We start from the raw sequence: 12446 nt of genomic DNA, 5'->3' as shown, positions 1-12446 counted from the left end.
CCCCCCCTCCCCTGTTCTGTCAGGCATTGCCTAAGCTGCTCATACGGGGGGGGGGGGGGGGGAGGCAGCCCAGTGACAGGCAGGCACCAGGCTCCATGAACCTAGATTCAGAGACAGCAGGACTCCCACGGCAGGCTGCACCACCAGAAAGCTCAGAGCTGATGGCCAGTGCTTTGCCTGCCGGGAAGCTGAACACCATGGGGTGGGGTGTCCAGAAGCCTGGACTGTCTCTTGTTGAAAAAAGCCGAATGCAGCCCTGGGGCCCCACCCCCATGGCACCTCTGGTCCTGAAGCAGACAAAGCCTAGCAAACCAGTGATGCAGATAAAGGGTTTCAGTGACATTCATGGAGAAGGTGGTGGTTGGCGGAGTTAGAATAGTCCTCCCTGCTTGCAGAAGTCCAGTAGTGAGGTGGCTCAGAGCTCTGACCCTGACAGGGACTCATGGGGAATTCTAAACTCATTTCTCTCCTTCCTGGTGGCTTGCAGGAATGATCATCTCATCTCCCACGTGTACAGCACAGGCCCCTCAATCCTTACAGCAGCTCTGAGGTGGCTCATGTCTTTTTTTTTTATAAGATTTTATTTATTTATTCATGAGAGACTCAGAGAGGCAGAGACACAGGCAGAAGGAGGAGCAGGCTCTCTGCAGGGAGCCTGACATGGGACTCGAACCCTGGATTTTGGGATCACGCCCTGAACCGAAGGCAGGGCAGAATCTCAGGGGTTTAACCAGCTTTGCCGCAATCACACTGCGCACGGCAGATCTAGAGCTTAAACCCAGGTGTAGCAGACCCCAAATCTTGCTTCCTTCCCACCCTCCTCCAGCTCCCTTAAAAGTATAAAATATTCATCCAGAGACCTGTGGACTAGCTCAGGTGGGTTAGCTAGCTGGTTTGCCGGCTAATTGGTTAGTTGTATTCTCGGCATTTCTGTCCCACTTGATCTGAGGTTTTACAGGGAGAAAAGCATTTCCAGTTTGGGCTGCTTGGGATTCAGGTGTTCGACTCATGGTTCCTGCCCTCCTGCCCACTGGGAGCTGCTGCCAGACTCATCCCATGTCCCCTTCACCCTGCCCTTTTCTCAGATAACTACCTGATCATGCCGTCAGGAAACCTCCAGATTGTGAACGCAAGCCAGGAGGATGAGGGAATGTACAAGTGTGCTGCCTACAACCCGGTGACCCAGGAAGTGAAAACCTCGGGCTCCAGTGACCGGCTCCGCGTGCGCCGTAAGGGGCCAGGGGGTGTCTCACTGACGGAAGGGGACACAGGAAGGGGGGCACAGGCTGTGCTCCAAGCCCGTTCTCTCAGGTGGGGGTGGGAGCTGGGGGGCTCGGGCCAGTGGGAGTATCCAGGACTCAGAGCGGGGGGTCCTCTCCCCTCTAGTGGCACATATCCCTTGCCTACTCTGGGGTAGCTGTGCTTGCTAGTCCCGTTCTCCTGCCTGTTGAGAGCTCTCCTTCCCTGGGAGACTTTCAGAGTGGGGATCTGTTGGGATGTGTCTGCTGGGGCCAGACGGCCTGTGCTCAGCAGTTGGCAGCACATGCATAGGAAAGACGATGATGTACTTGTGCCTATGTGAGGCCACAGAGCCTGCCTGGCCCGAGGCCCGGCTGTGCTTACACTGTCTGTGCCGCTGCGGTGAGCCCAACACCTCCCTCTGGTGATGGTCCGTGGAGGCCCACACACTCCCCCATTTGTATGAAAACAACATCTGCCTTTGCCAAGCATCTCCGGGTGCCAGGCACTTTTCTAGGCTTCCTGCTTACTCAGTAGAGGGACAGCCTACGTGGAGCTTGGTTTTAGAGGCAGCACCAGAGGCAGATGTACCGTGAAGCTAATGAAGCCAAACTACAACAGTCCCTCACTCACAGAATTTTCTGTGTGTAATTTCACATTCTGTTTCTTCAAGAGGGCCTCCCAAGCTGTAGATGTCTCAGGTCTTATAACACCAGGATCTGCCCCTGCTTGGCACACAAAGCAGAATCACACAGAGCGTGGAGGGAGGTGGCTGCCGGGGAACAGCTTGCCTTCCAATAAGTGCTGTGCTGTTTCTCCACCAGCACTGAGAAAAGATCTCTCCCTCCTTAGCTGAGCAGCCAACGAAGTAGTTGATTTGCTTTGGGGACCTGTACTACTACTGTGCGAGAAATGCATGTCTTTACACAGTAGGTCCCTTTCAGTGCAGCGAGGTGCTCACACTATGAAGGATGCTGAGATCTGAGACTCCTGGTTGCTGTGGGGGATACCATGGATCCTTGTCTCCTAGCTCATCCTCAGACTTGGGGTGCATTTGCTGAGTGCAAGCAGGAAAAGTCACCTGCACCATTTGGTTCTCTGTCCACCCCCTCATCTTTTTCTTTGCTGATGTGCGTAGTTATTCAAATGCGTGTTGTGTCAATGCTGCTGCTATTCCAGTATGTTACCACATCTCTTACAACAGCTCTCTGCAGAGAGAGGGCCTTGTTTTTATAAAGAAACCAAGGCTCAAGGGAATTAAGTAACTTGCCTCACTTTATGTAGGTTGTAAACCCCTGAAAGGCTGTTTGATTCCAAGTCCACATGGTCTGGGATTGCCTCCTGGGACCTGGCCACCTAAGGCAGGGCAGAGGGGATCTTCGGCACTGAGTCCTGGTCCCACACGCTGCCTTTCACCTCCCGGCTCCTCCAGGCTCTACTGCTGAGGCTGCTCGCATCATCTACCCCCCAGAGGCCCAGACCATCATTGTCACCAAAGGCCAGAGTCTGATTCTGGAGTGTGTGGCCAGTGGGATCCCACCCCCACGGGTCACCTGGGCCAAGGATGGGTCCAGTGTCGCCGGCTACAACAAGACACGCTTCCTGCTAAGCAACCTCCTCATCGATGCCACCAGTGAGGAGGACTCAGGGACTTATCGTTGCATGGCCGATAACGGAGTTGGGGAGCCTGGGGCAGCGGTCATCCTGTATAACGTCCAGGTATTTGGTGAGTGTCTCCTGCAGACCTCTTCTCTTTGGTCAGTGTGGTCTTCTTCGAAACTCATAACCCCAAGGCTCAGATAGGGTCAGGTGCCTTGTGAGAGGTCCCATGCCCAGGGTGTAATGGAAGAGGATAGAGAGAGTTGGGATGCTTGGGTCCCAAGGCCTCAGTGTATGGGCCTGACGTCCCTCTCTAGTCCCTTTCCTGTCATGACTGACAGACGAGGCACAGGACCTTTCCTTCCCTCTACCAATACTCACAGGAAAGGAGGGACTCACTCCTGACTATAGATCCCTCCCCAGCCTGTGTGGCCCTGGATGGGAAGACTTGGCCTTTCTCACCCCTGCTCTGGTTTCCCGGCAGAACCCCCCGAGGTCACCATGGAGCTGTCCCAGCTGGTCATCCCGTGGGGCCAGAGTGCCAAGCTCACCTGTGAGGTGCGTGGGAACCCCCCGCCCTCTGTGCTGTGGCTGAGGAACGCTGTGCCCCTCGCCTCCAGCCAGCGCCTCCGACTGTCCCGCAGGGCCCTGCGGGTGGTTAGCGTAGGGCCCGAGGATGAAGGCGTCTACCAGTGCATGGCTGAGAACGAAGTCGGAAGCGCCCATGCCGTGGTCCAGCTGAGAACCGCCAGGCCAGGTGAGTGCAGCCCGAAAGGCTGGACATTGCAGCTGCACATTCACAGAGCCCTTTCCTTGACTAAGAACCCTAATATATAAAAGAGGTAAAAGTGATTTTTAGTTGTAAGTTCAAGTTTACATTAACTTATTAGAAGGTCAAAGTGTGTACACTTTCACTTGTGAAAGTGATCCATTTAATTGTTTTATTTTTTACAAATGTTTATTTGAGAGAGAGGGAGCAAGCACATGTGAGTAGGGGGAAGGGTAGAAGAGGAGGGAGAGGGAAAGAATCCCAAGCAGACTCAGTGATGAGTGTGGAGCCAACTGAGGTCTCAGTCCCATGACCCTGAGATCATGACCTGAGCCAAAACCAAGAGTTGGATGTTCAATCACCTGAGCCACCCAGGCACCCCTTTACTGTTGTATTTTCTCAAATGCTTTTTGTTTTGTGGAATCTCTAGGTTCGTAGGGTTCCATGACACCTGGTTTAACAACCATTGTGAAAAGCAAATCCATCCCTTTCAGCCTGATTCATTTCAGTTGACACCTGTACTGGCTGAGCAATTACTTATGTCCTCAGCACCGGACTAGGTAATGTGGGGGGTGCAGAGAAAATTAACAAAGACTCAACCTCCTCATGGAGGATGCCAAACTCACCAAGGAAATGATTTGATAAAAATACGACCCCAAATAATGCTGAATCCACATGATCAGATGCCAGCCTTCTGTGGTTCAGGATGTCAGGTGGAGGGACAAGTAACATTGGCAGATTCTGCAGATGCTTCCTGAAGGACGTGTTGCCTCTCCTGGCCTCTCAGGTTCTCAGAGGGGGGTTACAGTTGGCTTTCCATCTCGCAAGGCAGGTTGCTGCCTGGTGTAGGAACAGGCCCAGACTGCATGGTGTTAAGACCCCGCAGTGAAGGGATGTGTCCCCTCCCCCAACACAGACAGAAGGAGGAGGAGGGTGCAGGGTTCCTCAGGAGTAAACAGAACATTCACTCGAGGTGAGGCTAGCGTAGGGGTTCAGGAAAACAGATTGCAGAGCTGCCTGCCTGCCACCCTTAGCCACGGCAAAAAGCCTGGGCACAGGGCCCCGAGCTGCCCATCTCCTGGCGGGGCAGTGACACAACCCTCTCTCTTCCCACAGAGCCTGGCTGCATGTGGACTGGGCTGATGGTCATCTCAGGCTCTGGGCTGTGGGCTCTTCCTATCTCTCACTTCCCTCTGCCTTCTCCCTGGGGCAACAATGCAGCCAGTGACCAGGGGAACGACATTGTCCACCTTCCCTTCTCTTTCCTTCTTGGTCCTCCAGGCACAACCCTGAGGCCATGGCGGGATGCTAAGCTGGACACTGCCACCCCTCCCGTGCTGCCCTCCAAACCCGGAAGCCCTGACCAGATGCTAAGGGGGCACCCAGGGCTTCCAAAGCCGCCGACATCGGTGCAGCCAGCTTCCCCACAGTGCCCTGAAGAGAAGGGGCAGGTGGCTCCTGCAGAAGCACCCATCATTCTCAGCTCCCCCCGGACCTCCAAGACGGACTCATATGAGCTTGTGTGGCGGCCTCGGCACGAGGGTGGTAGCCGTGCGCCGATCCTCTACTATGTGGTGAAACACCGCAAGGTACGGTGCCTGGCATTGTGTGGACTTCTTCTCAGTGAGTCTGGGCAGGGGTTTCTGGCTGCTGGCCATCTCCCCCAAGTTCCTGAAGCCTGGACCTTGACCTTTGGCCTCCTCTGCCCTACTTCCTACCACCTCCCAGGAGGATGGTTGTGAGTTGAGGCATGTGGGACCCTCAGAGGCCCAGGAAAAGTGTGTGTCACTTCAGCTCCTGTGTGCACTGGTTTCCCAGAAGCTTGGCACCCCCCACCAGCTCCTCATCCTGGGGCATAGTTAACAAATCTCCCTGTTAACCATCCCCTGCCCTCCCCTCTTCTCTCTGTCATTTGTTGTTGATGTTGTTGTTTTGTTTTTTAACCAAAGTAAGCTCTACTGGGTTACTGCATGGCAGTAACTCTGCATGGCAAGCTAGCTCTGGGGCCAGGAAAACAAATATTTATGAACAAGTGTTTTCTCTGAGGGCTATAAAACACCCCCTCAGTTTTCAGGATTCTTCATGGCTCGGCTTGGACAAGCAGGCGTGGGGTCTGAAAGCACATCGTGTTGCTCAGACCTCAGCTATTTCTCCTTGACAGAAGGAGGCCTGTCCAGGTGGATGTTTCAGGAGCTCTCAGGGAGGGAGCCTCTGGCTCTGGCAGGGTGTAGAGCCAGCTGGCCAGCCCATCCTCTTGGACACAGTGTCCTGTGAGGCAGGACAGGGCCCACAGGCGGCCCCCTTGTTCGAGGTTGTGTGCTCACCTGCTGTTACCCTCCAGGGGAGAAGGACATAAGATTTCCTTTAAAAAAATGTCCTGGAGGAGCATTTCTGTTCATCCCAGATGTGTGCTTTTTTGCTTTTTTTTTTTTTCCTAAGTCCATTAGGCAGCAGGAAATTATTGTTCTTTTTTTTTTTTTTTAGATTATGTATTTATTCATGAGAGACACACAGAGAGGCAGAGACACAGGCAGAGGGAAGAGCAGGCTCCATGCAGGGAGCCCAATATGGGACTTGATCCCAGGACCCCCAGGGATCACGCCCTGAGCCAAAGGCAGAAGCTCAACTGCTGAGCCACCCAAGTGTCCTGAAAATTATTGTTCTTAAATGGATTTTTAAAAAATGTTATTTGATAATGTGTATACATGCTATATTTTATATAGTAAAAGTATTTATCAGCTCTTCTCCCCCTCTAAAGACCAAAGCAGCCCTGTGTGGAGCAGCATGTCAGCTGTGCAGTAGCTCTTTCCCCTGCTCTGGACCCTGCCAGCCTCTCTCATTCTGATCTTTCCCTTTATGACCTTGGCTCAGGACAAGTCCATAGACACACTGGGTCGTCAGAAAGACACCTGAGGCAAAATTGCCTCCTAGGTGGGGGGGTGGGGGTAGGGATGCAGTCTCTCACTAACACTTGGCCTGCTGGCCTCTTCATAGGCAGCCAGCAAAGGGGGAGAATATATTTTTAACAAAAAGCTGCATTGTTCAGCCCAGGTTATGGGGCAGGGCCGGTCCTAATCTTTGTTTCTCTCTGTAACTAGACACCTCCATCTCAGAGTTGTAGACAGAGATCAGGGCAGGCCAAATGCTCATGGTCCCTGGGAGACAAGAACCAGTAATGAGAACAAGAATCATATTTTTCAGGCCAGTAGGTGGCCGTGAAACCGCTTCACCAAGAGGCAGGCTGGCAAAGGCCATGTGTGGCGATCCGGAAATGCCAGGCCGGGGCCACATTCACCCTGTGCGAGTGTGACAGTGACTAATGACCGTGTTATTTCTTAGTTTTGTTTCAGAGCCCAGTGTCAGTGTGGGGCCAGAGGATAAAGGGGTAGAGGGAAAGTGAGGAACTGTGCCCCTGCTGGGTCTGGCTTCAGTTAGACTCCGGCCTGTGGGGCACTTAGGACTGCTCAGTGGACATGGCCAGGGCAGAAATGATATCTCGCAAGCAGTGCCTTTCTTGAGGAACTAGCAAATCTTAAGGATTGTCACACAAGATAGGATTTCGAAGTGAAAAATCAGTTTGGACTGTGTTTGCAGCCCCCTTCTTTTGCAGGAGACTGGGAATCACTCAGATCATTTTCACTTTTTCACATTCGTGAAGCCAGTTTCACTTCGTGATACATCTGCAGACCCTGGGCTACTGTGTCTGGGTTTCTAGTACTACTGAGGATTCTCAGTTTGTAAAAACTTCTCCCCTTGGAACAAATCCTGGAAGTCTGACATAAATGAGCCCAGACCATCTCTGTCCCTTGAATAGTAGGTTTTGTTTTACTTTGGAATATTTTGCTTGAGGATAAGAGGTTTTCCTACCAGCTGTTTAATTCTTGAGCAAACCACAGCTTTAGGTCCCAGCAGACTGTGTAAAATGTGCACTGTTGGCAGTTAAGCCTTTTGTCCTGAAAGGTGGGGTAGGTGAGATGAAGAAGCTTCTAGGCATCGCCTGTGGGGGACGGAACCTGGATATATTTTTTTAAAAGAGCCAAGAATTTGGGGCCATTAAAGATTAATCCAGAATTAGTTACCATTCATCCACAGTTTTTAAGCAAGAAGCAAGGAGTGAGCACAGGAGCAGCAGAGGAGGATTGGAATGGCAGAAACCTGCCAAGTGGAGGATGTGGGCAAGTCGGGAGAAGGGGCCAGGCATTCGCTGGGAACCTGTGTGCCACGTTCAGTGCCTCACGCTTGGTATACATCATCTCATTTAACCTTCAGAAGAAGCTGAGAGCTTTTCTTTGACTCATCTTAGATTTGAAAACCTTGAGGATCAGAGAGGTCAGGGAACTTGCTCTAGGGTTACACAGCTGGTAAGAGACACAATCAGGATTTAAACCCAAGATTTTCAGGTTCCCAGATTCCTTTTCTTTCTAGGATAAGTCACGAATGGTTAGTAATGTGCTCTCTGGAGTCAAGTCATGATGTTTGTACTTATTAGCAATGTAGGTCTAGGCAAATTACTCCTTTCCCCAGGCCTTAGCATTTGTGAAGTGGGTACAAAACTAACACCTGTCTCTTGGGCTATTGTCACAAAGGTCTTTAGAGGGCCTGTGAAGTGCTTGCTTCTGCGACCAAGACTCTGTATTGGTGCTGCTGCTTTCATCATTATAATCATCATCCCAGAAGAGAAACTGTGAAGCGACTGCCTTTATTTGGTTTAAAAAGAGCAAGGAAGGAAGAAAAGTTAAATATGGAAGTTTTTAGAAATACGGAGAGGACATCTTTGGAGAAATTCTCAGCAATATAAGGTCTTTTGACCTCCCCACCGAATTTTCTTTGATGGGATGGTTAGATGAGGGACCACAGAGCCTACTTCACTGTCCCAGCAAAGATGGAAGTCCCAGAGCCAGCAGGACCAGTGTGCTCTCTGCAGTACCACCCCTCTGCTCCCAGCCCACTGGTTCTTCCTCCTGCTCTGGTGGACTCCACTCTGCTTTTTTTTTTTTTTAAGATTTTATTCATTTATTCATGAGAGAGAGAGAGAGACACAAGCAGAGGGAGAAGCAGGCTCCCTGCCGGAAGCCTGATGTGGGATTCCATCCGGGATCCCGGAATCACGCCCTGAGCCGAAGGCAGATGCTCAACCACTGAGCCACCCAGGCGTCCCTCCACTCTGCTTTTTATGCAAACCGCAGCCACCATTAGCTCCAAGCTGAGATGCCAGTTCTGATACCGGCTGTCTTCTCCAGCAGGTCACAAACTCCTCTGACAATTGGACTGTCTCCAGCATTGCAGCCAGCCAACACCGCCTGACCCTCACCAGACTTGACCCCGGGAGTTTGTATGAAGTGGAGATGGCAGCTTACAACTGTGCAGGGGAAGGCCAGACAGCCATGGTCACCTTCCGAACTGGTATGGGTCAAACACTGCCCCCATCTTGGGGTTTTATGGACCTGAGCAAATCCTGCCAGGCCCAGGTGGGAAGCCCTGCTCACCTTGCCCTATCCATTTACCTTGAACTTTATCGTCCTGTCAGCTCTTGCCTCCCCATGGTTTATGAGCCCAGGCATAGGTCCTGTGTCTCCTCAGGAGAGCTGCCAGCTGGCCTCTCTGCCCTCCCCACCTTGCGCTCATCCCCCCCCGCACACATAGACACACACACATACATGCTGGGCCCAGGCTCAGTACCATGATGGTTAAGCAGAACTGGGGATCAGACCACACAGCCAATATCCTATATTATTTGCATCACCCTTTCAGACCCCTCAGCAGAGTCTTAGGCAGAAAGAACTCTCTGGAAAGGCAGACCTAACACACGCCCCCATACTTGCTGGTCTCAACCCATTTCCATCCAGGACGGCGGCCCAAACCTGAAATCATGGCCAGCAAGGAGCAGCAGATCCAGAGAGATGATCCAGGAGCCAACCCCCAGAGCAGCAGCCAGCCAGACCACGGTCGCCTCTCTCGTAGGTCCCCAGCAGTTCAGAGGGGTGGGAGTGAGCAGGAGTCAGAACTGGAACCAAGTCCTCTGCCTCAGAAGGCTCATTGTTGCAGGTGGAATGGGGTCTTGTTCTATGGGTCCAGGAAGACTTGTGACATTTTTCCTGGCATCCATCCAGCTAACCCCAATAAGAAAACATAGATTGGAGTTTTTTCAAGGAAAACATGGTAGTCTGACAAGGTGGGTAGGGGATTGCTAAACCCTGTGGGTCCTGACAGCACAGAGGAGGGAGCCACAGACTGTAGGCCCTCCATAGTGTGATGTTGCAGAAGCATGGCCTCTAGGGGTCCTAGCTCAAGGGCTCCTTCTGGGAGAAGGTGACCCCAGTAGCCCTGGGAGATCTGATACAGCCACCAGAGGGAGAGGGCTGGGGGGAAGAACGGGCCCCAGTCAGGAACAGGTCAAGTCCATTTGCACTTCAACCACTTTATTGTGTCCCTTCTACTTCCATCCTCCCTCATGGATGGTTTCCTACAGCCCCAGAAGCTCCAGACAGGCCCACTATCTCCATGGCCTCTGAGACATCAGTGTATGTGACATGGATTCCCCGTGGAAATGGTGGCTTTCCAATCCAGTCCTTCCGGGTAGAGTACAAGAAGCTAAAGAAAGTGGGGGACTGGATTCTGGCCACCAGTGCCATCCCTCCTTCCCGGCTCTCGGTGGAGATCACTGGCCTAGAGAAAGGTAGGGGTCTGGCCACTATCCCACCTGATTCCCCATCTGTCCCCAACCCCTTGGAAGCAGTTAAAGCTTTGAGGGCTCTTCTGTCTGCCGGTCTGCCACCCGCCACCTTGCTTACATGGATGGTTTTGGTTGTGTTCCTTCCAGCCTACAAACCCTTCCTTCCCCTCCCTCTAAGAGGTCCAGAACTGTCCCTTCTGTGGCTCCTTTCTGAAGAAGATGGGAGTTCTTGTGTCCTTTGGGGACTTGTATTTGGTGAAAAGATCCCTCTAGGTTCTGGGTGTGCTCGGTGGGGGTGGATCAGAAGAGTTTTCCAGTTCCTGGGTTCAAGTGAGTTTCCCTTACCAGGCACCTCCTACAAATTCCGAGTCAGGGCTCTGAACATGCTGGGGGAAAGTGAGCCCAGTGCCCCCTCCCGGCCATATGTGGTGTCAAGCTATAGTGGCCGTGTGTACGAGAGGCCTGTGGCAGGCCCTTACATCACCTTCACTGATGCTGTCAACGAGACTACCATCATGCTCAAGTGGATGGTAAGTGGCCTCGCATAGAGTGCAACGGGGAGGTGGGGCTGAGCTTCGAGATGATAGAGGCTGGCTGCTGCAGCAGGCAGGAAGGAATCACTTTTCTGTTCTCCCTTCTAAGACCCTTTCCCTTAAGTGGTCACCCCCTGCCCTGCCCCCAACCCAACCCCCATACCTGGGAATTGAGCCAAGAGACTCATCCTTACAGTACCCAGGCAGGTTCAGAGGGGACTTACATCTTTGGAGTAAGTAAGAGACTAGAAACAGTCTCTAAGAGCTGGGGCACTTTTAGGGTAAATAACAGTGATCTTCACAGCCTTCCCCGAGAAAGCCTTGGAGATCTTGTCAGAAATATTTGTCAGGCTCCCTCTGTGAATTTTTATACTCTAAGCTGGGGTCCAATTTCTGTCCACCAGTGGTTCTGCTCACATGATTTCTCTACTCCATTGTCAACTTGCTTCTTCTCCATTCCCTATAGTATATCCCAGCAAGTAACAACAACACCCCTATCCATGGCTTTTATATCTATTATCGACCCACAGACAGTGACAATGATAGTGACTACAAGAAGGATATGGTGGAAGGTAAGAAGCACTTTGGGTGATACGGTTTTCTCTGTTAACAATGAGGGTCTAGGTGTTTGTGAAAGTATAAAACCTGGGCTGGGGACACTGGGTGGCTCAGTGGTTGAATATCTGCCTTCAGCTTAGAGCATGATCCCAGGGTCCTGGGATCAAGTCCCTCCTCAGGCTCCCTGCATGGAGCCTGCTTCTCCCTCTGCCTGTGTCTCTGCCTTTCTCTGTGTGTCTCTCATGAATAAATAAAATCTTTTAAAAATATAAAAAATATAAAAAAATAAAACCTGGGCTGCCGTGACATAAAGCATCTGTGCACATATCATTGACACATGCTATAGTTAGGGTCACCGAGATCAAAAGTCCACATGCTTCCTTCCCATGGAGATGGGACAACAGGAATTTGGGTGGCACCTAGAACATTTCCTCCAGTGCTTCTCCAGCCCAGGGCATCCTGTTGCATTCCTGGCACCAGCCTGGACACACACCCCTGTCCGAGGCTGACTGGGAAGGTTCCAGACAGACCAGATGCGTATTCCTATATGTGACTTCCTTGCTGTCTCTTCCAGGGGATAGATACTGGCACTCCATCAGCCACCTGCAGCCAGAGACCTCCTACGACATTAAGATGCAGTGCTTCAATGAGGGAGGGGAGAGTGAGTTCAGCAACGTGATGATCTGTGAAACCAAAGGTAATTGTCTTTAGGTTCTCTGCTTTCCTCTTGCTATTTTTAGCCAGCTAGGAAAAGTCACTGTTCCATGTAGCATGCTGATATCTCTTCCCCATGAAGACTCCTTATTTTCCAAGTACCCGTTTGTCATCTTCTGCTCATTTGCCTGTGCCTCAAGTGTGAATAGGGCTGCCATCATGATGGCTTCCAGGAACTGGGGAGTTAACTCCTACATGATGAACTCATGGATTAGAACCCATTCTTAATGTCAGAACTCTCTATAAACACTATGCTCCTGTAACATTTGGTACTTACATTGAGGTTGTAGTTAAATTCAGTAAACCAACCAGAGAGAGAAAAGGAACTGAGCATCAGGAAATGATGTATCTCCACCAAGGT

General features: G+C 51.6%; 1 protein-coding gene across 6 annotated transcripts in view; it reads left to right on the top strand.

Moving 5' to 3' along the window:
- BOC (BOC cell adhesion associated, oncogene regulated) overlaps positions 1–12446 on the top strand; it is a 79282-nt gene that overhangs the window by 52043 nt on the left and 14793 nt on the right. For all 6 annotated transcript variants that reach the window (XM_055316081.1, XM_055316080.1, XM_055316077.1 and 3 more), the window contains 10 exons: positions 1086–1229; positions 2672–2965; positions 3323–3595; positions 4889–5196; positions 8848–9010; positions 9454–9564; positions 10077–10283; positions 10629–10810; positions 11280–11385; positions 11946–12068. In XM_055316081.1, the coding sequence (XP_055172056.1) occupies positions 1086–1229; positions 2672–2965; positions 3323–3595; positions 4889–5196; positions 8848–9010; positions 9454–9564; positions 10077–10283; positions 10629–10810; positions 11280–11385; positions 11946–12068 (1911 nt within the window). The remainder of the gene's footprint in view (positions 1–1085; positions 1230–2671; positions 2966–3322; positions 3596–4888; positions 5197–8847; positions 9011–9453; positions 9565–10076; positions 10284–10628; positions 10811–11279; positions 11386–11945; positions 12069–12446) is intronic.

This window comes from Nyctereutes procyonoides, unplaced genomic scaffold (assembly GCF_905146905.1).
Source record: "Nyctereutes procyonoides isolate TBG_1078 unplaced genomic scaffold, NYPRO_anot_genome, whole genome shotgun sequence".
NCBI classification, from domain to species: domain Eukaryota; kingdom Metazoa; phylum Chordata; class Mammalia; order Carnivora; family Canidae; genus Nyctereutes; species Nyctereutes procyonoides.
The sequence above is the reverse complement of the archived record's forward strand: the minus strand, read 5'-3'. Positions and strand labels throughout refer to the sequence as shown.